At 36.3% G+C, this 25,118-nt stretch overlaps 7 protein-coding genes across 7 annotated transcripts; 3 read left to right on the top strand and 4 right to left on the bottom strand.

Annotated features, from left to right (window-relative positions):
- Positions 1–5,359: 5,359 nt before the first annotated feature.
- On the top strand, positions 5,360–6,989 carry LOC9302699 (U-box domain-containing protein 27). The gene has a single exon (XM_021014347.1). The coding sequence runs from the start codon at positions 5,522–5,524 to the stop codon at positions 6,779–6,781; it is 1,260 nt and encodes a 419-aa protein (XP_020870006.1). The 5' UTR covers positions 5,360–5,521; the 3' UTR covers positions 6,782–6,989.
- Positions 6,990–8,152: 1,163 nt separating this feature from the next.
- LOC9300988 (50S ribosomal protein L17) lies at positions 8,153–9,735 on the top strand. The gene is made up of 6 exons (XM_021030194.1): positions 8,153–8,264; positions 8,368–8,422; positions 8,573–8,623; positions 8,827–8,918; positions 9,014–9,091; positions 9,316–9,735. The coding sequence occupies exons 1-6, from the start codon at positions 8,209–8,211 to the stop codon at positions 9,464–9,466; spliced, it is 483 nt and encodes a 160-aa protein (XP_020885853.1). The 5' UTR covers positions 8,153–8,208; the 3' UTR covers positions 9,467–9,735.
- A 127-nt stretch (positions 9,736–9,862) lies between these two features.
- On the bottom strand, positions 9,863–12,522 carry LOC9300987 (probable pectinesterase/pectinesterase inhibitor 64). Its single transcript, XM_002864866.2, has 2 exons — positions 11,107–12,522; positions 9,863–10,714 (listed from the first exon to the last, which is right to left on the bottom strand). Exons 1-2 carry the CDS (start codon positions 12,224–12,226, stop codon positions 10,026–10,028), a joined length of 1,809 nt encoding a protein of 602 aa, XP_002864912.1. The 5' UTR covers positions 12,227–12,522; the 3' UTR covers positions 9,863–10,025.
- A 245-nt stretch (positions 12,523–12,767) lies between these two features.
- LOC9300986 (chromatin assembly factor 1 subunit FAS2) lies at positions 12,768–15,955 on the bottom strand. Its single transcript, XM_021030191.1, has 12 exons — positions 15,709–15,955; positions 15,365–15,476; positions 15,239–15,265; positions 15,075–15,147; positions 14,660–14,763; positions 14,361–14,575; positions 14,187–14,283; positions 13,995–14,067; positions 13,745–13,833; positions 13,513–13,654; positions 13,320–13,420; positions 12,768–13,253 (listed from the first exon to the last, which is right to left on the bottom strand). Exons 1-12 carry the CDS (start codon positions 15,820–15,822, stop codon positions 12,937–12,939), a joined length of 1,464 nt encoding a protein of 487 aa, XP_020885850.1. The 5' UTR covers positions 15,823–15,955; the 3' UTR covers positions 12,768–12,936.
- Positions 15,956–16,615: 660 nt separating this feature from the next.
- LOC9302698 (cell wall / vacuolar inhibitor of fructosidase 2) lies at positions 16,616–17,470 on the bottom strand. The gene has a single exon (XM_002864864.2). It carries the CDS (start codon positions 17,291–17,293, stop codon positions 16,754–16,756), a length of 540 nt encoding a protein of 179 aa, XP_002864910.1. The 5' UTR covers positions 17,294–17,470; the 3' UTR covers positions 16,616–16,753.
- A 1,713-nt stretch (positions 17,471–19,183) lies between these two features.
- Positions 19,184–21,685, top strand: LOC9300985 (histone acetyltransferase of the MYST family 1). The gene is made up of 9 exons (XM_002866579.2): positions 19,184–19,649; positions 19,789–19,877; positions 19,960–20,019; positions 20,115–20,324; positions 20,460–20,528; positions 20,646–20,807; positions 20,900–20,993; positions 21,082–21,224; positions 21,314–21,685. Exons 1-9 carry the CDS (start codon positions 19,343–19,345, stop codon positions 21,515–21,517), a joined length of 1,338 nt encoding a protein of 445 aa, XP_002866625.1. The 5' UTR covers positions 19,184–19,342; the 3' UTR covers positions 21,518–21,685.
- A 56-nt stretch (positions 21,686–21,741) lies between these two features.
- On the bottom strand, positions 21,742–24,863 carry LOC9302697 (uncharacterized protein At1g04910). The gene is made up of 11 exons (XM_002864863.2): positions 24,484–24,863; positions 24,268–24,361; positions 24,073–24,140; positions 23,866–23,954; positions 23,593–23,770; positions 23,354–23,482; positions 22,934–23,070; positions 22,614–22,827; positions 22,343–22,527; positions 22,152–22,247; positions 21,742–22,052 (listed from the first exon to the last, which is right to left on the bottom strand). The coding sequence occupies exons 1-11, from the start codon at positions 24,844–24,846 to the stop codon at positions 21,917–21,919; spliced, it is 1,689 nt and encodes a 562-aa protein (XP_002864909.2). The 5' UTR covers positions 24,847–24,863; the 3' UTR covers positions 21,742–21,916.
- Between the last annotated feature and the right edge of the window lie 255 nt (positions 24,864–25,118).

Raw genomic sequence — 25,118 nt, 5'->3', positions numbered from 1 at the left:
ATCCAATAGATCAAACAGTATATGATCTAGCTAATGAGTTACAAATTAAAAGATGTTTTCAAATTTTACTTCTCAGTTAACATGAGAAAGATCAGAATATATCATTATGACACCTGATATCTTGTAATATATAGTTATCTTTTATATACAATTATATTAAAAACATTTCAATGAGTATGGAGTAAAATTACTCTTATTGTCCCAATCTTATGAGAAGAAGTACACGAACAGAAAGTAAACTAAAATAGAAGAGTCTTGGTAATGTCAGGAACAACAGTTGAAATCTAAAGTTGGTCTAAGTCCCATACCTTTCTCTACTATTTCAAACACTGACTACGTCTTAGCTACTCCTATTACAAATCTAGCAACCGTACTTCTCCATTATTATCTCATTCTTTTATTAATATAATATTTCAAAATAATTTTATTTCAGGCCCAAACGAAACTGACTGACAATTCTAGCTAATCCCTAGATTGGGTTGTACAGGTTTCTATTGAATTATAGTTATGGACCATTGATTAATATAATGTAGTATCATAGATATGTACTAAACATTATACTAATGGTAATTGGGTGTGCTTTGTCACATAACTATATATAGAGACTGATTGGTAAGACATTGACCGACATTTGTTTTGTGATGAATGTAATAAACACAAGACGCATCACCAACACAAAGTTTTGTTTCATGAATTCAAACGTGAAACTAAATGTATTCTGTGAGTAGTAAAATAAATAGTTTCTTTAGTAAAAGAAGTAAATAAATAACTAACTTTTTTACACTAGATATCCAATACGCCAGAACATGGAATAACCAAAACAGGCCACTCGACAAAAACTTTTCTAAAAACTCACAATTCGGCAAATCATTAACCAAAATCCCACAGCCCACAGCCATGCATATATGTAATTAAGATGAATGAAACTGATTGTTTTCACACACAGTTAAAATCAAAATTTAAGATATCTTTGGTCTATGGAAAAATTCAAAAGCGTTTGCCAAAATTGCATTAACCCATCTAAGTAATCTTTTTAAAAATAATATTACTTGTCACAAATTTTAGGAGTTTTATATCTAAAGTTTTTCAGAGTAGCTAGATATCAGAATAAACTATAGTCTCTTTTCCGTCGTTTGGTATCTGAGTTATAATCTTCAAAATTTAAAAAAAATAAATTTATATATATATATAAATTTATTTTTTTTAAATTTTGAAGATTATATATATATATATATATATATATATATATATATATATATAAATTTCCTCCTTGCGCTGCAACTACGTGAACCCACAAACGTTACTTCTTTATTTAGAAACAAATTTTTTTATTTTTTTTTTTTGATAAACCCTATCGGCTATCCGGTCGGTCCCGGTAAGAACGCACCGAGGTGCTACATAGTGGACTGGTTCACCGTGTTAACGGTTAGGCCCTTACGGGCTACCACTCTGCCTATCTCGAGTTTGAAATGCCTTCCGACTAAGTGCCAGTGGGTAGTCAGGCCGCCTGCATTTCTGGCTACCAGATAAACCAATTGGGCCAAGGCCCAACTGACAGACTTCCCAAACAAATGTGTTTTTGTTTCCAGAGAGAATCGAACTCAGGTTTGGGAGTTTCACCATTTTCCAAAACTTTCTCTGCCACTAGACCACGGATGCTCGAGCATTTAGAAACAAAAATACTTTGAACGCATAATAATTAATAACTCAAATATATGCACACGTGCGATCGACCGTGTTTATATATGTGATAAGATACATGTACCTGTGAAGAAACCAACGTTACGTACTTAAATTAATACGCGTATAGTGTACGGAACGGTCGGGGTAAAGGTGGTGCGAGGCATGTCTCATGAGTCGAGTCACGAGTCACGGTCACAACTCATGAATCGTGATCAGTCATGAATGAATAATATTCATTGAAAGTGATTCGAGCATTCACATTATATGTCGCACCAACTATCGTGTTTGTGGCTGGCATACAAATTGCCTCATCCATATTTCTTATAGTATACATGTATCTCAACTCTCAAGCACCTCCGGCTCAATATATTTGAGAACCTTAGGGCAAAAAAATTTTTTTTGGCCTATTATTATATACAAAGAGAAAATTTATTTAATTTTTAAAATTTTTGCGGAGTATTTATAGTAAAAATTGTTATTTTAAAAATTTTGAGCCTTTTTATACATTTTCTTATAAATAATTAGACCTCTTAAAATATAATTCTCATATTAATAATATTTTTAAAAAATATTTGGGCCTTTTTTATATGTAATTTTTTTTATAAAAAAAAGCCCCGGGCCGTCGCACCTCTGCCTTACCCATCTGAGCCGGGGCTGCTCTCAAGCATACTATTTCGCAGAGAAGTTAGTTTTTTCAAACATTTCAACGCCATAAACTTAGCAAGGTTTGTATTTTTGGTCCTTTTGATTTGAGTAAAATAACTGGTGTCATAAGTTAACAGATATATAATAAAGTAATGATTGAATTCATAAATTGAATCATGTATATATATGTAGGAAGAGTGAAGACACGGACAATTTGGTGAGCTAACAAGTTCGTTAGCTACCTTTTGAGTTTCCGATGAATTAATGTTACCTTTTTCATAAATAATTATATGCTCGCAATTTATATTTTCAACCATCCAAAACTTTTAATTACTTTCGGTGCATCCACATTATCTACATGTCCAATATTTTTTACTAAGCATGAACATTTTATTAATCGTTAAAAGAAAAAAAAAAAAAAACTATTTGTGGGAAAACTTTTCCCATTTCTTGTCGGAGACATAGCAGTTTAGTTTCAATGAAACAATAAATACGCTTGCTTAGAAAATCTTGGTTTGACTTTGACCAGAGCACCACAGTAGAACACTGATCGCACACGTGCTATGGTTTCGCGTCTCTTCGGTCATCTCACAAACTCAAGACGCCAAATCTAATCTCAAGAAGGACCACAATAAGAAGGCGATTTAGACGTCAGGTTTGTGTCATCAAGAAAGTAAAAACGGCAAGAAGTTTTTCTTTCTGAACTTCTGAAAAATGAGAAGCTGCAAATAGCGTAGATTACTATTTGTCTACCCGAAAAATTAACCAAAGAATTTACACTATTGAATTATTTTCTCATGCATTTCGTATATCCGTATATGCATGCATGTTGGTATTTAAAATGATGGATATTTTTCTAACGAAAGAAACAAACTAAATGGGCCTTGAATGATTAAATATTAGGCTAATAGGCCCATATAAAATCTACTAAAGCCCGTAGATTCCACTTCCAGATATCGCTTATTTTTCTGTTAACCCAAAGTGTTTTATTTAAATTTCTTTCATTTCATTATACTTAAGTGGCAAAGCAGATATTATTTGTATTTTGCGAAACTATGTCATTTAATTAAACTACGTGCTTTTAAAAAATAAATAATAAATAAATTATGAATGTAATTTCGGGAAAAACAAAACACAGCATATCAAGCGTTAATTAATATGATTCAATAGTATTATGTATTTTCTCTGTATAGCATGATATAAGAACAAACAATGTGCTACTTTGTTTTGGAAAATATGAGCATCATTTGCCACCAGAGTAATGTTTAAGAACAATTGACAATTAGCTATTTGTTTAATTAACCTTCAAATTTAATCATACGCTTTACCAACTTCTTTATAGGGAATAAAACTATATATTATCATCATAAGTCATAACCGTGGACTTGACTAATTAAAGCATCATGATCCATCTTTCAAATTTGAACGTTCAAATTATTTTCCCGCAAATATTTTAGAAAAGTAGATGAGAATACAAAATTTGTTAGAGAGTTAAACGTGTGTGGCAAATCCAATAGTTAGAATTTCAATTTTCATAAACTTCCATGGTTTCATATTTGGTGCTTCACATTCATGTAGACTAAACATAAAAGCTTAAACGTGCGGGACGCAAGTGTTTGAATCAACCACAACACGTAGAGCCTCTCACGTGCAAGCAATTAGTTTATTCATTATTTATATCTTAAAAAGAAGAAAATCTCCTAATTATAATGCTAATTGCCTAAATCACTATTCAAGTTCATTGCACGCTGTTTGGTGTTTAGTATTGATGTCATTGTTTGACTTTGACTTGGAACTATTTGCATGAAACAAGAGTTGGGGTTAGACTTGTTATTGGCAAGTCTTAGAGCGTGATAGTTGAATAAATGATTCATCGAGGAATAAATGATTATAAAAGATAGAAATCAGGTTTAGTTAAAGAATCATGGTACTTAACTTTAAAATGTAAATTAGCCGACGGTCATAAATTTTGAAGGGTGAACTTGTAATGAACATAAGTAGACACATCTGAAATAAGTATCGAAGAAGAAAACAAGTGTCACGTCATGTGTTGCTAGTTGCGGACATAAAACAAACAGAAGTGGAGGTGCAACAAAAGATGCAATTGTAGCCCATAGAATCTGTCCGGTCAATTGAACAATTTTGTTCATTTATTCTTCTTTTCTCCTTTTCTACGTAATATCTTTTCCATTTCTCATTAGATATTATTGGTTTCTGCCTACATTTTATAAAATTTTGAGAAATATACAGCATATAGTGAACTGTAAATTTGTTAAAACATATAATTTTAACTACTGTTTCATCTATTTAGGTAAATAGCCAAATGAAAAATCTCTAACTAAACCGATTCAGCAATATTTGAAGCTTATTCGATTAAATCGAATAACACGTTACAAATTTTCCAATGTGAAAACGAGGACGGAACACTAAGAAACAAGATAATGAGGGATATTATAAAAAATAAAATCTAAATTGAAGGGTCGTCAAAAAATAATAAAAAAGTTCCCAAATTTCCACAACAAATCTCAAACGTGCAATTTCACACCCCAAAACTCGGTGCGTTCTTAAGACGTATAAGTGGACCCAAATCTCAAACGGTGGAGCGTGGACCCCACTCTCTCGACTCTTATATCTGCATCCACTTTCCATAAATCCTCACCGCCCATTCCCAACACGTTAGATTTTAAAAATCCAGATCAACGGCTGTGATATATACCCGATTGAAAATCTCTAATATTAACGCGCCGAAAGAAGACTTCTTCTTTGACCAAACGACCTACAAGTGAAACATAAATAAAATCGATTTTAATATATCAGATTTTATTTTTACGTTTGAATACGAATATATATTTTTCAACTTTGGAGTGTGTTGAAATATTATTCTAATTTTGTAGTATAGTTATTTTATAATAGCATAAAGAGAAGAGAAAAAAAAAAAGTTATTCGATTTATGTAAAAAGAAAAAGGTTATTCGATTTAGTCATTAAAATAGTATTAAAAGATATTTAAACACTAAAATTCTCGTCAAAAAAGTGAAATTTGACGTCACCAAAGTTTGACTCTTTTTCTCTTTCATCTTTTAAACCAAACCCCACGCACTAAAACATAAACAAGAAACTCTCTCTCTCTTCTCTTTCTCCCACACGCTTTCTTTTGGAGCAAATCGGAAAACAAAAAATCAACGGCCAAAGCAATGAGGAAGGATGATCTCTGCATCACTGTTCCTACGTTCTTCCGATGTCCTATATCACTCGACGTTATGAAATCTCCGGTGAGTCTTTGCACCGGCGTTACCTACGATCGAGCTAGTATCCAACGGTGGCTCGACGGCGGGAATAACACTTGTCCGGCGACGATGCAGATTCTTCAGAACAAGGATTTCATACCTAATCGGACTCTTCAACGTCTTATCGAGATTTGGTCTGACTCTGTTCGTCGTCGAGTTTGTGTTGAATCGGCGGAATTAGCTGCTCCGACGAGGGATGAGATCACCGATGCGATTGATAGAGTGAAGATCGAGAAAGAAGAAAGAGATGATCGCGAAGTTTTGTCGAAGATTGTTCGATTCGGAAGAGAATCTGATGATAACAGAGGATTTCTCGCCGGAAAAGATGATTTCGTGAGACTTCTCGTGGATCTGATTAATCAGGTAGATTTCAAAACCACCTCCGCCGCGAAGTCTCTGGTTGTTCAAGAGGCGGTGAAGATTCTGAGTATGATTCGAACCAAAATCTCAGATCGGAGGCGGTTTTCGAATCTGATTTTAACCAACGGTCGAGATCGGTTAACGGTTATCGTCTACTTGTTTACAACCGGGAATGTCGAATTGAAAATCGATTGCGCCGGTTTACTTGAGTTCATCGCCGTCGACGCTGAGTCAAAGCTGTTAATCGCCGAGAGAGATGGTGTAATCACGGAGCTAATGAAATCGATTAGCAAAGATTCCGATTTAAGCTTAATCGAATCGAGTTTATCGTGTTTGATCGCGATTAGCTCACCGAAACGTGTGAAACTCAATCTAATCCGAGAGATACTCATCGGAGATGTTACCAAATTGTTATCAGATTCAACGTCGTCGAGCGTTTCGGTGACTGAGAAATGCTTGAAGCTTCTCGAGATTTTAGCATCTACTAAGGAAGGGAGGGCGGAAATTTGCGGCGGAGATGGCGAGTGTTTGAAGACGGTGGTTAAGAAGCTGATGAAAGTTTCGACGGCGGCGACGGAGCACGCCGTGACGGTGCTATGGAGTGTTTCTTATCTTTTCAAAGAAGATAAAGCTTTGGAAGCTGTTACGAGTGCTAACGGAGTTACGAAAATTCTGTTACTGTTACAGAGCAATTGCTCTCCCGCCGTTAGACGTATGTTAACGGATCTTCTTAAGGTCTTCAAGGTGAATTCAAGATCTTGCCTTTCGGCTTACGACACCAAAACGACACATATCATGCCGTTTTAATCAATTCTTTTTTTACTTACTAGGGTTTCGTTCTTAGGATTTGTTTCTTGGGAAAGAGGTTAAAAGGGTAAGAAAATTTGTAAACAAAATGAAATTTTGAATAGTTAATATAAACTAAAAAGAGATTCAATTCATTGCTCATTGAATGTGTAGTCTATTATTCTCTTATTACTGGAAAGTAAAATCAAATAATAACAATGTTCGTGAATTTTCTAATCATATTGTTCGTATCATTGATATGAAATTGCTTTTCTCTAAATGCGCATTTTGAATATATTCTGTTGGTAATAGGTCCAAAATTGTCAAAAAGATAAATACGTCATATAGTTCCGATCGACCCACAATTTGTAACGATGTTACATGTGATTTTTGATTTGTCTTTAGAAGATTCGAATACATCATACACGACATAGACATAAGCCTATATAAGTCATAATCATTCGAATACATCTTTTTCCTCATCTTGTGGTATTATTTGTGTGTCAAAAGTCCATACATAATCTTAGCCTCTATTAATCTTTCGTTCGTGATCACTGCCAGCAATCACTTCACTGGCTAACACTTAGTTAGAAAGTGTTCTAGCTACAATCACTAACAAAATTTGAACGGATCAACTGTCTTCAAAAACACATGATTTTGATTTGTTCGTAGAATTTTACTATCATCTTCAATAATCAATATAGTTGGTTTTAGAAAGTGAACGGTTATATATGTATTTGATTATCTATTGTATGATACCAATTATTTTTAAAATATATAAGCTTAAAGTTTGGGAGGGTCTCGGAAAACCCATGAATGCGCTGGTTGGTTCCCCATACTTTTATAAAACAAAACAAAAAACTATATACTATTTTAAAACTATATTACTTTTTAAATTATTGACTATTTACATCGAACTGACCTTTTATGTTTTTGGATTCTTAAGTGTTGCTATTATCTTTTATGATTGTTAGAAGACACATATTAAAATATTAGAGTATAATACTCTCAACGAGTCCAACTTTGAGACATTGCCTTTGAGTCTTTGACTATGAATGCGAATGAGAAGAGTCGACAAACCGCCCACAAAATATGAAAATTGTGTGATCCGTGTTTTATTTTATAACAATAGTCTTTGGTTTTGGTCAGCGGAAAAGTTAGGTATTTCAATTGTTATTTTGATTCTTGGTATATATAGTATCAAGGACAAAAAGTAACCGATGGAAACATTATATGAATAATTTAATTCCCAAATTTCATTATAAATTCAAAAACATTTTTTTATATGACACAAACGGCGTTCTTATGTAATTGGGCCAGAAAATGAAAAGATCCGGCCCATTAATAAGTTGAAGGGTCCACACCTGAGCTGGGTTTATCGAAGGGTTGGTTATTTCTTATTCTTCTTCTTCCGATTCGCATTTTCCGATCGCTTCGCCGTCGCAGAAATGACCAAGTTCAGGAAGCTCGGCCGCCCAGCTGGTCATCGTATGTCCATGCTCAGGTTACTTCTTCTTCTTCTTTTTTGTTCTTAGTAGAAACATTCTCATTGATCTGATTCGTCTTCGCACATTGCTTAAAATTTCTCTCGATTCAAATCTCAATAGGACTATGGTTTCTCAATTGGTGAAACACGAGCGAATTGAGACCACTGTTGCGAAGGTACTAATTCCTATTTCCCCCAATTTTTGATTTACTTTTTTACATGGGGTTTAGCTAGGGTTTATAGTAGTTATCTGATGAGAATCTGTTGTCTCACTTCTTCAAAATTTCAGAAAACGTTTCTCATTGGGTAACATTGGGGTTTTGCAGGCTAAAGAAGTCCGTCGTCTTGCTGATAATATGGTTCAACTTGGAAAAGAGGTAATCAGAGACTATAGTTGGTTTTTTAGGACTGTAATTGTGCTCAAGTGTACACAAATCTTGGTTTTTTAGCTCAGGAATGGTTTTTGCTTCTCCGGGATTAGTATTTTAGATGAATTTGGTTGAGATAGAGAGCAAATGTAACTTCTTTTCGTCTGATTTGCGATCACTTTCCATATCGGTGATGAAATGATTTATTACAGGGCTCACTCGCTGCAGCAAGACGAGCTGCTGGGTTTGTTAGAGGAGATGATGTACTTCACAAGATTTTTACAGAATTGGCTTATCGATACAAGTGAGTCCTCCTATCTCGGTTTTTTATTTTTAATTTTATTTGAATCTTTGCTATGTACTCTGTTTCATCAGCTGGATGTTGTTATGTGTTAACAGAGATAGAGCTGGTGGATACACAAGAATGCTTCGTACTCGCATACGTGTTGGTGATGCTGCACCAATGGCCTATATCGAGTAAACAAATTTCTTTTCTTTATTCTGTTCACAGATGTACATTGAATTCGAGTTTGGTTTAGCCACATTTACGACAAAATGGATGATGCTATATCTTAAAATCAAACATTAAGACTGTTGAATTCACATATATCTAGTTTTTGTGTATCTCGAGATACCGGTACTTAATTCTAGTTTAGGAAGTTTCCGAAGTGAGCTAACTGTTTTGACTCTTGTTGGTGCAGGTTTATTGATAGAGAGAACGAGCTAAGACAATCAAAACCAGCAACACCTCAACCTCCACCTCGAGTGCCACTTGATCCATGGGCTAGATCCCGTCTCACCAGGCAATATGCTCCACCAAAGGAGGAGAAAAGTTGGGATTCCGACCTATAAATATAAGATCTCTCTCGCTCTCTCACACCAAAAGATCATGTTTTGTTCCCCTTGCCCTGTTGCCCATGTTGTTTCTCTTTCTACCCATAGCTTTGTGTGTCTGTCACCTTATTCATCAATGTCATTCACAATATGTGTTTGACACATGGTAAAACATAACAAAGTCATTTACTTTTAACCCTTTGAAACAGTTTAAATGTAGTTTCCTTGAAGCATCAAGCATTTTTACCCATTTCCTTAAAAGGAACACTTATAAAGTTCTTCTCATTTTTCTTGCATCTACAATATGATGTTAAGAGTCTTCAACCACTCGAAAGTATGATATTAAAGGGGCTTTAAAGTTTCCTTCTTTTTTTGGTATGATATGGTTTAAGTGGTTTCTTCCATCACTCAAAAAATTATAACTTTTTGATGGATTATTATCTTCAATTTTTAATCTATGAATCCCCAATGAACGATAAAGAAACCACACTAATATTTGGCACTACAATAAAGTTACAATGACGACTTCTCTTCCCCTCTTTTCAAAATCCTAAAACCTCAATTTTCCTTTACAAAATCAAGCAGTCGTGGAAGCCCACTCATCAGCCTGAATAAAATTGGCCACAGAGTAAACATCAACATGCTTCTCTGGTATCTCACTACTCCATGGAACCCTATTCGTTCTAACCGATCCCGGACCCTTATTCTTGTACTCACCGTAATACAAAGTCTTCAATGCGAAATCCCCGCTCCAAGGCATCCATCCATCAGGACTAATCAAAGACTCTAGATTACAGTTTACAAAAACCGTCCTTGAAAACTCCTTCCATGGTCTACCCAAGAAGTTCTTATGCGCTTTAGGATTAGCTTGAAACTCCTTCATGTATTCCTCTGTTCCGTTAATCGAACAGTTCAAAAACACAAATCCCGTGGACTGCGATGCGTCAATCCTCCCGTGTGCTGTGATCGCGTTGTTCGCACCGCCTTGCTCGAGTTTGGAGTGTTTTGAAGCGATTAGGATATCACAGTCTTGGAATACGGCAGCTGAGTTACCAAAGATAAAGTCTACGTTGCCTTGGATTCGACATTGTTTGTAGAACTGACGGAGAGAGTGAGCATAAACAGTGTCTTGATTCCCAAGAAACTCACAGTTTTCGAGTATCGAGAAATCGCTGTCTGATCTAAACGCAACCGCTTGGTGCGCATCTGCTCCTGCCGTGTTCTCTATAGTTAAATCACGAGCCATAAATCCATCACCGAGAACTCCTACCAAAACCGAAAACAAGTAATAACGTAAACATTATTTAGCAACTTTTATAGTCTATTATTAGAAGATCTATGTTTATAGAACAAAATCCAATGTATATATTTTTCCAAGTAAATGTCACATGGTTTCTGTCTCTAGTGGAACCAGGGACAGTCTCATTCTATCGACATAACTTGAATCTTGAAATTAAATAACAATAAATGATATTCTTTTTACGTGGCAGAGCAAATCTAGACACAGTACTAAAAAAGACATCACAAGGGTAAAAGAAAAAAAAAACAAATTTATGTTTGACTTTAATGTTATTCTTCCCATTTATGTTCCTTAATTAGTTAGTAGTAAACTAGTAATCGATTTAAAGAAAGGTTTAACGAAGTTAAAAAAAACTCACCGACAGTTGCAGAGTTAAACGTTGTCATTCCTGGTTGTCCAACATTCAACGACCCTGTAATTACCGTTTTGCCCATTCCGTCACCGATGAAGACGACGTTCTTTTTCTCAAACGGAACCCTAACAGTTTCCTCATACACACCTTCTTTAATCCGTATCACAAACTTAACGGTTCCGTTAGTATCCGGCGCTGCATCAACGGCTTCTTGCACCGTTTTGTAATTACACGCTTTCCCTCCGTTTTCACACACCGTCACGTCTTCCGTTAAACCAGACGGAAAACCCAAATTAGCCTCTGTACCCGTACCCGAGCCCAAACTCGGCCCAGCTTTTTCCCAAAACCCATCTCTTTCCGTCGCTGGACGAATCCACGAAACGACGTCGTCTCCGAAATTATCGAACGATAACATCATGCTCAACGCGTTTCCGGTGAGGTTCACGAGATCTTCGAAGAACGTGATCGTGTCGACGACTTGCTTCGTGTCGTTGACGGTTTTGAGACCTGACCAGCAATCGAATTGGTAAGCTAGAGCTGCGCTCATCCACGCACGAGCGTCTTTGATTTCGCCGCTCGTCACGGCGATGTCCGTTGATTCGGTACGGTGTTGAGAGTAAGAGAGGATCTCGAGGCAAATGGTGGCGATGTTCGTACGGTTTTGATTCCCTGCGGATGAGTCTAGGATTGATTTGATTTTTGATTGGCCGGATTTGAGATTCTCGAAGGAGACTGAAATTGCAGAGTGGATTATTTGAACCGGTTTAGGATCCGGAGGGACTTGACCCGGTTTAGAGAGCGAGGCAACGCAATGGTCTGGGAAACGCGTTGCGTTACATGCGAGACGGATCTGAGCAATTGGAGGAGGAGAAGGAGGTGTTTCCGGCGGAGGTTGATCGTCGGAGGTTGGGGTTTGGTGCGATGGATTACGGTGGCTGCGGGAGGATTTTGAGACGGTGGCGTAGATGAGGAGAGATATGAGGAGGAGGAGAATACAGGACACGGCGATGATGATGAGGATGCCATTACGGGAAAGGAGTTTATTCCGGTGAGGTTTTACGGCGGCGGAAGCGAATGGGGTGGAGGAAGAGGCGGAGAGAGAGTACGGTAGTTTCGGAGAATCCATTGGAGGGAGAGAAGATATTTTTGTATGTATTTGTGTGTGTATAGGTGGAATTGTTTATACAAATTTAATTGAAACTGGAAAAAAAAGAAATTTGAAATTGAAGAATTATTGAAATCTGATTGAGAGAAAGAGACAGAGGATGAGATTCAGAAATTGAGAGCGATAGCCATTGGAGATGAGAGAGTTTGATTTTCTGGGTTTTTGTTTTTTCTTTCACCTTTTTTACGGCTGTTAAGGAAAGAAGAAAGGGTTTAGAAAATTTAAATTAGGGTAAAATTATGTTGTTTTTACCGGTCAATTATTGTTGTTATTCACCAATTGGTTTAAACGGGCCGTAAAAGCTCAAGCCCAACATCCCTTGACATTGTTGCATTCAAGCTGTATAGTGTATGATATTTGGGCCTTTAAGACATTGATGCCAAGCTAACTAACTCATGTATTACTACGAGCCCAGAAATGATCCACAATGTACGCAAAACCATCACATGCGTTCATACATATGTGAGTCTATCTATGTACATTGCCTTTGAGACGAGACATATGACTAAATAAACAAGTCCATTTCCAACATGGCAACCTGACTATAATTTGCTACAAAAATCCATCGATACAATTCATACATTTGATGTCTAAATGTAGCCTATGAGAAAGATATTTGTAGCAGGGTACAAGACAGATGGAAAAAGAAAACATCAGTAGTTAGTTTACCATTAGGGGTCAATAGCCATTGGTGTGATGCGCTTCCTTGCTGGTTTATTTGAGACCGGTGTGTTAACTTTGCTCTGCAATGGCTGATTCTCTTCCTCATGTCTTGTTTCTGTCATCACTTCATCATCGGTTTTCTGCATAACATGCTCTTTCTCCTCACCATCCGTGGTAATTTTGCTTGGCAATGGCTGTTTGTTCTCTTCGTTTTGTTGTAATTCAGCCTGTTTCTTGCTCACGTCTGGTGTTGTCTCGGTCATTAGTTCATCGGCTTTCTCTAAATCATGCTTTTTCTCCTCAGCATCGACGGGTTTCCTTCCAACTGTAATTGAATTGATGGGTCAATCGGGTTCTGGAAGGTTAGCGAGTGAACGGACTAAGAGCAAACCTGAAATAGGGATGGATTCTCCTAGTTCGTTATCTTCGAATTCAACTAGTGTGCAGTAGCCATCTTGTGAGGATAGTGCTAGATACGATGCATTAGGTGACCTATTGAACAAATGATCATTGGTTACAATTAGAAACCTTGAATATTTGGAGGGATCATCCAGATCTGAAATAAATGTGTATATTCTTTTTACCATGTTATATCGGTTATTGCAGCGTAGTGGAGACCTGCTAAGACTGCAATTGGAGCAACACACTCTGTGTCATATATGTACACCGAATTTAAAGTTGCTATGGCAAAGACAAGACGGTAAGGAAGCTTGAAGAAACCCTCTTCTGCAGATTCAAGAGAAATATATACGTCATGAGGGCCTTTTTATCATATAAGAAACTAAAAAAAGTGGTATGAGAAAACATAATATGTACCAGAATGTGAACCACGGAGTTTGAATGCAACAGGGCAAAAACGAACCACTACAACCGGTTTGCTGGCACCTGGAAGCTGCAGTGCAGGTCTGCTTGTGGAAAAATGAAATGAGCTAGGGTGAGACTTTGTATTGATTTCTAATTATCTCATACATAAGCTCAACAAGTTGAATCCACTTGGCTCAGCTTAAAGAAGAGCTTACCTGCCTTTACGACTTCCAAACTATAGATGGTGAGGTGATTATCTTACCTTGAAAGGTCCTTCCTAGAAAAGACATAGGTAGCATTTACAGCTTCGGATGTGGGTGAAACCTTGAAAGAACCTGGAAATGCAACACAGTGATAACACGGACTGTTAGAGACATTAATAATACCCGAGTAAACAATGTGATGATCTAGGCCAACTATCTGAAAAACAAGACTGGTTTTTATGGATAATAACCTGCTGGAATGAGTAAAAAAGATCCATCAGGTGACCATGACAATCTTCGAAAGAAAGACGGCAATGTCTCATCATGAAAGAGATGGGTTTTTATTGTCTGCATAAAATGTCATTTTGAAATCAGAAATACTGAGTAATTGTGATGAATCATGAAGAAAATAATTTCTCTCTAACCTTAGTTTCATCTCCCCGTTGCTGATCTGCTTTCGTGATAACATGCTGGCAAACATAGTTCAGTTTTTCAACACCTTTACTCTTTGTTTGAGGCTTATTGACATATATACGGCATGTTCTGTCTGAACTAAGAGAGGCTACATACTTAGCTAAGGGATCCCAGGCAACACCTTGAACATAATGACAGTGGGCATCCAGTATCTGATGGACAGTACCTTGTAGCAAATACAGAATTTTGAGAAGCAGAAAATCTGGAATTTATCACGAAAACCAATTTAGGTCCTATTGTAGTTTCTCACCTTTGCTAACGTCCCATATAATGCAAGAGTTGTCCACTGAGCCAGAAATCAGATAGGCGTCATCAAGAGACCACTGGAGATCCAGGACATCCTTTCGATGAAATCTAGCAGGGCAAACAAAAGTCAAAACATATCTCTTAACCTATATTGCTGCTTCAGAGATAGTGGAGGAAACATTGAAAAGCAGATGCATTCCACCACAGCATACACTAGATTGGGTCCATATTGGTAATTTTGGTGAAACTTTCATATTTCAACCATGTTACTAGCCTAGAGAAGCGTTCTCCTCTCTTGATAGAGCAACAGTATTCAAACACCCAACCTAGGTTCTTAAAAGATGGTTCTTGATAGGCTCCAATATAACGATTACAAAAGCATGGCAGTGTAGCTTATTATTCAGATTGAAAGGACTCACGATAAAGATTTGTGAACTTTCCAGGACTGATTGGTTTCACTAGGATGCAACTTCCATATAAAAAGCTCGCCTCCTGCATTATAACAAAAAAAGAAGTACATAATAGGTTTCACTAGTCATTCAAAATATGCAAAACACACTTGCATTGCATCTTAGCCTCATACCATCTGCTCCCGAGGCAAGTAGTTCCCCTGCATATAATCATGAACACTCAGTCACCACTAGATGACACAGAAATTAACATGATTACAACTCAAAAACATCTCTGATAACAAAAAGCTGGTGATTACCAGATGGAGAAAAACGAATGGTATTGACAGCACATCCATGGTAAGTAAGGCTACTCTGATAAGATACACTAGGAACCTTCTTCTCCGCTTGACCAGAATTTATCAACCATAGCTGAATCATTTTCAATTCAATATCAGTCAACAGTGAATGTAACGTCAACGATCAGAACCAAAAAAATTGCAGATGTTAAATTCATGAACTCGTAAATTTCTAACAATCGCAGTTTCAAACATTCGAATTCCAAAATTTCCCGCTCAATTAGATGCTTATTGATCTAACTAGATCCAGAAACTGTTCCAAACTCAGATTCTAAACTCAGATTTTGAATTCAGAATTGAATTACCTTGATGTCGTAATCGGCTCCGGCGGTGGCGAGTAAACCGGAAATCGGATGAAAATCTAGGGTTAGCACCGGTTTCCCATCGTGCCAACTTATCTGTATCGTACCTCCCTTCATTTTTGTCAATCCTCCACAATGCCCAGAATCGTGATTCGGATTTTCTCGAGAAAATTTCTAGGGTTTGTGGGATTAGTGGGAAGAAGAAGAACTAAAAAAAAAGGTACTTTCACTCTGGCGCGTCTTTAGGGATCATTTGGGCGCCAAATATTAGTCTCCGTGTCAAATGACGATTTTATCCACCGACTTGCCCGGTTTAATGATATCTAACACCGGTCTGATTAGTGTTCTTATATGGTTTAATTATTTTAATGCTTTTAGTTCAATTATGAGTCGATTATGTAAACTGATATCGAAAACTGTAGTCAATGACCTACGAACATTCACTTTCAATAATTTAGACTACAATATGTTTCCACCTTAAATTAAATCTATTTTGTAAATATATTAAAAAGTCATACGTCTTTTGCTTTTGATTCGCATAGCAGTCGACGTCGTCTTAAAAGCAGTAGTAGTTATGAGGTCGATCGATAACTATTCAGCTTTAAAATTATTTTTAAAAATATATAGACGACGTTACCTTTCTCTTTTAAGATGACACTTTTGAAACCTTATCGCAACTTTTTTAAATTTTAAGTATATAACATCTCCGAAGCGATAACACGTATAATGCATATAGATAAAGCAAAAGTTACCTAAAGATATATTCAATCAAACGAATATAAAAATATCTCTAGTACTTCCCAATTCTTAAGAAGCCTTTTCCCCCAAATATTTGGCACTAAACACGACTACTTAAGATTTTGGTATGATTAGTAAATTGATTGAGAAATATTAAATTCCAATATTCTGATGAGATCTCTAAGATTGTTCTGCTTGGCAATTTGAAAGTAATAAAGTAACGGTATCAAAAGTTACAAATTCCATATTAAATTCCTGAAATACGATTTAACTTAAATAGAGCTTTTACCAAAGTTAATGCAAATGTAAATCATTCAACAAGGCGATCAAGAATATCGGAGACAACACCGCATATACGTCTCAGACTCGCTTCACGCCGGCGAATCTCCACCGGATAAGCCAACCCTTTAACTCGCCTAAATATATTCCGGCAAACATTAGGATAATCCTGCGCCGCCAACACATGCATGGAAGCGTAGTCATAAGCTTCGTTATCAAGATCTTGAATTGTTAGCCGGAGAGAATCAGCGGCGAGAGTATACTTCTCGGAGCAATCTTGTAAGACCTTTTTAAGGACGGTGTCATTTACGGTGGTTGATAGGTTCCCGGCGAGGTAAGTTGCGGTGGAGGTGGCGTTTGTCATACCAACGCCGACCATAATGGCGGCTAGACCTTTTGTGTCGGCTGTGGGACTTCTTGGGTCGGATTTTAGAGCTGAGACGCAGAATTTGTAGTAGTTTGTGGTTTTGCAAGTTGATTCGATTATTGTTGTGTTGGATTTGGCTGAGATTAGGGTTGATGCTGAAAAGGTTAGGGTAACGAGGAGGAGGAAGATGAGAGAAGTAGCCATCTCAAGAAGAAGGTTTTGAGCAACTGTTTGCGGAGAGATAGAGATGGAAGAAAGAGGATTCTTGTCTTTATATTCTGAGCAGTATCTTGAATTACATATTTTTTTCAATAAATAAAAATAATACTACTACTGTTTCGTTTATCATTTGTAATTGCACAAAATGAGGAATGATTTTCGCATGTTTTATTAAATTTATGGTATGACAATTAATTACAGTCTATAAAATTAATTACAACAAAAAAATTAAGGTGTGGGGTACTTTATACTAAAACGGTGTGGAGTATTCACCAAATTAAATCATTTAATTGAAATTTGTTGCTTATAGCCTTATAGTATATCAAATCAAAAGAATTCTCAATGTGAATTGGTGATTTTTTTGTTCCTCTCGTCAAGTTGCCATGTGAACAACTGAAATAAGAATCAATTGTATTATTTCATCACCGAAAAACAAAATCTATATATACATTTTTGAATCACTTTTAACAAATAAATCCTGGACTTGGAACTTATCTACAAATACATTTTTGATTTTATTTTATTTTGAATCACTTTTTGGAGAGTATGATCTTCTTCTTATAGTAGTTCATATGTAGAAGCCATCCATCACAATTTTTTTAAAAAAAAACACTCCCTAAAACTTTCTTTTCTGATTTTTTAATTCCGGCGTTCTAATTTTGTTTTTCTATATACTTTTTTCTAATTTGCAATTGTACAAAATAATTATCACTCCCTAAAACTTTCTTTTCTGATTTTTTTATTCCGGCGTTCTAATTTTGTTTTTCTATATACTTTTTTCCAATTTGCAATTGTACAAAATAATTATCACTCCCTAAAACTTTCTTTTCTGATTTTTATTAAATTTTGTTCTTTTTCTGGTAAGAATAAATTGTACATGTATTACGTTGATATTGCTAATTCAAATAATGTTAACAAAATTGCCCAAATATAGGCTATATTAAAAGAAAAAACAGTTAGTCAAAAACACAAGTATATCAATCCCAAGTTATGATTAAACTAAATATTTATTTATAATATTTTTTACCCAAAACAATAAATTTATATATACTAAAAAATTTGAAGTACCTTTTTTAAAGTACTTTTGTGTTAGTAAAGTAAGAATTTACAAAGAATGTCATCACATTAAAGTCAAAAAACAGTTATTATTTTTGAAATATTATTATTGATATATTTTAAATTTATAAAACATTATTAATTAAAATATCATGATACGAGTTATATAGCGGGACGAGTTTCGATTAATATAACATGGGTTATATCTATACTTTATTATTTTATCATCACTAATTTTTTTTAGTTACAACATTAATATAAAATTATATAACTTTAATACTAAATTAAAAACCATAAAATTTAATATTTATTATATATATGAATAAAACATTTGCCCCGTGGTGTACCACGGGTTAAATCCTAGTGATAAGTAAAAGTGAAACATTCACTCCAAAAATGAGATGTAAAATTTCACATACAAGATAGAGTAAAGTGGCCATGTGAATCTTTTTTGTTCTTAAAAATCATTTTGGTTAATTTAGAGGAACATGGTGTGCGAATCCATGACCATAACTTCAAGGACATGATGATGAGTTGTGTTTTTCGTCTTTGCTTCTTGGAACTTTGTGAGTTTTTGATCTGTGAATCCTGTGATTAGTACGAATCATAAAGCCTTGTTTGGCTGTTTCGCATTCACGACAAAATACTGACTCTGTCACTTATTTTGCTCTTATTTAGAAATTATTTATCTTCCATTATCTCTTAGTTTTTATGATTTGTTTGCTCCTACTAATCATTGTTACCTGGCGATTATAAAACTAAACCAACACCTAACAGTTATTAAACGTGTATTTAACGGTAAGAGACTTTTTTGCAAAATGTAAAAAAACGGTTAGAAATATAGTACATGCCCATTATAAGAGATAGGCCCAATGTAGCCTTTAAAGTGGTTATTGGGCCTCACTCCTTATTAATTATGTTCTTTACCCGTATGAGAAAAGAATCCACCCGGAAAAATTCTCCGACCCGACTAAAGAAATGGGATCGTCTGCGAATACAGAGACGGCGATTATCATCGCCTCACCGGCGTCGAACAACCAGAATCCGGCAACCAACGGCGGAGATGCGAATCAGAATCATACTCCTGATGGGATACTCGCTCTCACGAACTCAGAATCGGATGCGTCGAAGAAGAGGAGAATGGGGGTGCTTCCTCTTGAGGTTGGTACTCGCGTGATGTGTCAATGGAGAGACGGAAAATACCATCCGGTGAAGGTTATCGAGCGCCGGAAGAATTATAATGGTTGCCACAATGATTACGAGTACTACGTTCATTACACAGAGTGTATGTCGTTTCCTCGTTCCTCTATCTGAATTTGTGAATCTAGGGTTTATAGATTGGAGCTGAAATTTCGAAGAATTGAATTAGAGGGCTTTGTAATTCTAGTTGTTTGATTTTCACAACTCTTGTGTGGAAACTGCAGTTAATAGAAGATTGGATGAATGGATTAAGCTTGAACAGCTTGACCTTGATTCAGTAGAGTGTGCTTTAGATGAAAAAGTTGAAGACAAGGTAATAGCCATTTTGCCTCAAATTCTTGAGCTTTTTTCTCTGTAGTTTGCACTGAAACAGAGAAGTGTGATTGTGGTTACAGGTGACTAGCTTGAAGATGACACGACACCAGAAACGGAAGATTGATGAGACTCATGTAGAGGTATAGTGATTGGCTAACTTAGTTAAAGTTTGTTGTGGTTTTAGTGAACTGTGTGGCATGCTATATATTCTGATGTTTTTCGATATTTTGTACAGGGTCATGAAGAGCTGGATGCTGCGAGTTTGCGTGAACACGAGGAGTTCACGAAAGTGAAGAACATAGCTACGATTGAGCTTGGGAAGTATGAGATTGAGACATGGTACTTCTCTCCTTTTCCTCCAGAATACAATGACTGCGTGAAGCTCTTTTTCTGTGAGTTTTGCCTCAGTTTTATGAAGCGCAAAGAGCAGCTTCAAAGGCATATGGTGAGCAACTGGTTGTTTTTATCATCTGTATCAGTTTTATTATTTTTTCCTTACATTTTTTTAATATTTCATACATACCTTTTATGGTTCATTCTTCTTACTTAATTTTTGCTCAATCATCCTTTATCTATGTAGAGGAAATGCGATTTGAAGCACCCCCCTGGGGATGAAATCTATCGAAGCTCTACTTTGTCAATGTTTGAGGTAATATCTTGACGTTTTCATCTTTAAATCATCTGCTTTAGCCTTACGTTGTTTATTTGGAAGCTTATTTGTAAATGAATTTTCATGACCTGGAAGTTTATTTGTAATATCTTACAGGTGGATGGCAAGAAGAATAAGGTCTATGCACAGAACCTCTGTTATCTGGCAAAGTTATTTCTTGACCACAAGACTCTTTACTATGACGTTGATTTGTTCCTGTTCTATATTCTCTGTGAATGTGATGATCGTGGATGCCACATGGTTGGATACTTTTCAAAGGTATCGGCACTCTTTGGCTCTTAGGTCTGTTATGTACTTGTTCGGTTTCAATTTGATGGTCTGATGAAAAAATGCAATTTCTGTTGTTAAAGGAAAAACACTCGGAAGAAGCTTACAACTTGGCTTGCATCCTTACACTTCCTCCATATCAAAGGAAAGGCTATGGCAAATTCCTAATAGCCTTCTGTGAGTTTTTTTTTTTCTTTTCATTTAACTCGCTTGTTGTTTTCTCTCATATCTCTCTATAAAGCTTACACGTTATGTTGTGTTACAGCCTATGAACTCTCAAAGAAAGAGGGCAAAGTCGGGACACCGGAAAGGCCGCTCTCTGATCTAGGTTTAGTGAGTTACAGAGGTTACTGGACTCGGATTTTATTAGACATCCTGAAAAAGCACAAGGGAAACATATCTATCAAGGTATGTATATCTATATATCCGTAATCATGCTTTTTAGCCTATCCATCAACAGATTATTTCATATATCCCAACTTTTTTTTCAAATGTAGGAGCTGAGCGACATGACAGCGATTAAAGCAGAAGATATATTAAGCACCCTGCAGAGCTTGGAACTGATACAATACAGGAAAGGACAACACGTGATCTGCGCGGATCCTAAGGTACTGGACCGACACTTGAAAGCGGCAGGCCGAGGTGGTCTTGATGTGGATGTGAGCAAAATGATATGGACTCCTTACAAAGAGCAGAGCTAAGAGGGCATTACACTTCAAATAGTTATGGTTATGGTCTACTTTTAATCTGCATATCCTTAGATGACTTTTGTCTGTAAAAATTTAACACGCACTTTGTTCAATAGATCTTGTAACAGTAGGAATCTTTTGTCTGGATGGTAAAACGAACAGTGGTAACTTTGGTGTTTCTTTCTTGTTCCATTCTGATTGACAATAGTTTGGTTAAAATTTGGAATCTTTGAAAAAATGCCGAAAGAGAAGTTATAACTAAATAGCAAAAATTTCTAGCTTTCTACTTCGGCTAGAGATCTCCGGACATCAAAAACAGAAAGATATCGAGAGATATGTAAAAACTATAATTAAGATGACTATAAATGAGCATGTAAATGATACAGAACAAAAAAAGTATGGAAAATTTAGTTAGGGTTCTTTGTGCTCCTTTGAACTGCAAATACACTCTGGATATGGATTCTCATAAAAGGCTTCTTCAGTTCTAAACCGTGCACGTCCTTTGATCCCCTGCGTTGGTCCTTTCCTTCTCCTCGGTGCACCTTGTCTGCAAAACCGATCAAATAAATCCTCTTCTCGCATTAAAGATTTGTTTTTTTTTTTTCGGTTTATTGTATAAGAAGCAAACGTATGATTCTTTTGTTACCTGTCTTTATGCATTTGATTCACAAAATTGGACAACTTTGGTCCTTCTTTTAACTGTCCTCTCTCCATCTTACCGAAGAGTTTCACTAGTCCTTTCCTGCAAATAACACCATACTTGTCATGGGCTATAACAAAATGACTAAAAGATTAATGCTTTTTTTTTTTAAGGTAACAGAAGGAAGGAGATAGAACCTGTCGGGAGTGATAGTCCTGCGATGCCCTAGAAATCTGCGGTGACCTTCAACCGCTCTTGCCATGTTTCCAGAATGTGAAGGAACAAACACATCACTCTCAACAGAAATTATGTAATCAAGAGCAGCCGTTTTAGTCGCATGGCCTGTGAAACCTTTCAACTCCTCTTTCCCAGCAAGCGTTTCCTACAAAATCCAGTACATGAAAACAAAACATTATATCATCTTTAGATTACCAGTAACATGAAAGATTAAGAGGTGGTTGAACAGACCTTAAAGACTAGATTTGGGAAGCGCGACTTAAGCTCAGAGAGTCTATCATCACCTCCATAGATTTCCCCTGCTGCAATATATATGACTGTTGACTGAGAATATCCGAGACCTTTCAAAAACATTCCCACTTCTTTTGGAGTCAATGGACAAAGGCCTTCCTCTCTCTGCTCTGTTGAGTTTATACTTTTGATCTTCCAATGGCTTGTACTTTCCCTGTGATCAAGCAATAATATATTGAGCTTAAAACTGTAACTTTATCCCAGGAAGACGTTTTTCATGTTTGCTTTGCTAAGAATAGATGCAGAGAGTAATGAATTACCGCATTACTCTCAGTTCCTCAGATTCAGCATCAGTGAGACCATAGGTACAACCAGTGAAAGCCAACATGTCTTTCTCATATCTCAGGTGCAATGCAATATATCTCCCAGCACGTGACTTGAGTCTCTCAACCAGCTTCTGTGGTGTCACCGTGATGATTGCTCAGAACCCAAAGTCTACAGGAATCCCCATAGGACACCTCTTAAATGCATAAACTACTGAGACTTATGCATGATAGAAAAAGATGTATTCATTCTCCTAATATATCATTCTACCATTTGATGATGAAAACTCAACGAGCCAAAGAGAACATAAACTTGAAATCTTATGTGTACGCAAATGAAATATATTTTACTACAGCCTATCTATGTTGTGTACAAGAGCAGTAAGAAGTAAATATGAACAGGAAAAGGGTCCCAACCTGTCCAAGGCTTTCAATTGCAGGAGAGAAGCGGAGACCACGATACAGTACACGGCATCTCAGTCTTTGAACGTCGATAGGCAGGTCATTATTTGCAAGGCGAGAATCTGATTTCGCGACATGGATGACCTGCATTGTTGTTATTTTATCAGCAGTTTATCTACACGATGAGTACAGAGTAGATGAATGAAACAGCAAATGCAAATTATAAAAAAAGAAGTTGCTTAAGACCGACCGACCTTGTACTCCTTCCACAAGTGAGTCATTTCTTCATAATATCCTACACTAGACCAAGAAGTGAAATGCTTCCTTGCTCTAGGTAGAGATTCCACTTCCTTTGGGAGCTTTTTAATAACCTTCACATCTCTTCCCAGGGATTTTATGAAGTGTTCCTCGTCAAAAATATCTGAAAAAACACTGAGACATAGTAAAATGTACGTTAGCAATAGTATAAATCTCATACCAACTAACTAAGTAAGCTGCATTTTTTGTTTATTTGAGTTTCAAAATACCTTGAATCTTGCCAAAACGATCGCTTATCCAACTCAGGAATGACTAAAGTTGCATTCATGATGTGCGCAACAGCGACTATATCTGCTATCTGTACAATAACATGCTTATTGGATCTCTTGGGAGTTGGTAGAAACATTTCTACTAAACAAGAAAAAAAGAATCATGAAAACATCAGCTTAATTGGTTTCTGGTTTAGTATTACTTACACCAGTGCGCATTTGATTTAATCCACCATTACTTCTCACTGTTACATAATGATCTGATTCTGAAAATTCTGCAAAAGATAAGGAAAATCATCTTTTAATAAACGAACTTGAAATCAATCAAAGCACAGTTCTTACTTGATAAACAAAACTCTAAAAAGATCCATCACAAACCGAAACTGAGCTCTCTTTATCTACCTTTGTATTTAGGAGTAGGTTTGACACATGGATGCAACCCAAAGCTGAAAGGAGGAGTCCAAAGTTGAGTATTTTCATTCGGTTTCTGCAAATTCTGAAGCTCAAAATAAGTTACATCAAGAGTTTTACTTTCTCAATTGTTTCGATCAAAAACCAAATCAAGTCACTTCATTTCTTCATTCTTATCCAAAACCCACGAAAGACGAAGAACTTTACCTTCCTAGGTGGCAAATACGGTGGCGGAAATGATTCAGAATCGATTAGATCCCGGTGTTGTTGTTGATGTTTGGTGTGGTCATCATCGGTTTGTATGTTTCTGGAGCTGAAGACGAGAACCCAGATGGTAAAAGCAAAAACGAAGATCAAGTAGAGAGAAATAGCTTTTATAGAGAAGAATCTAGCTATTGAAGAAGAATATGAGATTATCGAGCGAGATGAGTTTCTGTGTTTCACCATCTCCGATGAAGAAGACAGATCTACAACGGTCTCTTTCCTCCTCCGGACATCATGCTTTTGCTTGTTCAAAACCGGTTTGGTTTCGAAATTGCTGTTTACCGGAATTTCGAATTTTGATAACATCCGGTTATGCCATCATCGGTAACTCTTTTTAAACGGTGCCAATGTGTCTTCTTCCGATTAATGTAAACGCACCGTTTCAAGTGCACCGGTTCGGTATCTTCCTAATTTTATTCCCAGAATTCGGATTTGATATTGGACCGGTAATTTCCGGTTTACATTAGAACCGGTACTATTTTAAAACGTTGCGTTTTGAGAAACAGAAGTTAACCAAAACCAAATTCTAGAAACACTTGTTGCTATTTGTTTCTAAGTACAGTACTTACTATACAAAA

The sequence above is a fragment of the Arabidopsis lyrata genome (genome assembly GCF_000004255.2).
Source record: "Arabidopsis lyrata subsp. lyrata unplaced genomic scaffold ARALYscaffold_8, whole genome shotgun sequence".
Classification (NCBI taxonomy): domain Eukaryota; kingdom Viridiplantae; phylum Streptophyta; class Magnoliopsida; order Brassicales; family Brassicaceae; genus Arabidopsis; species Arabidopsis lyrata.
The sequence above is the reverse complement of the archived record's forward strand: the minus strand, read 5'-3'. Positions and strand labels throughout refer to the sequence as shown.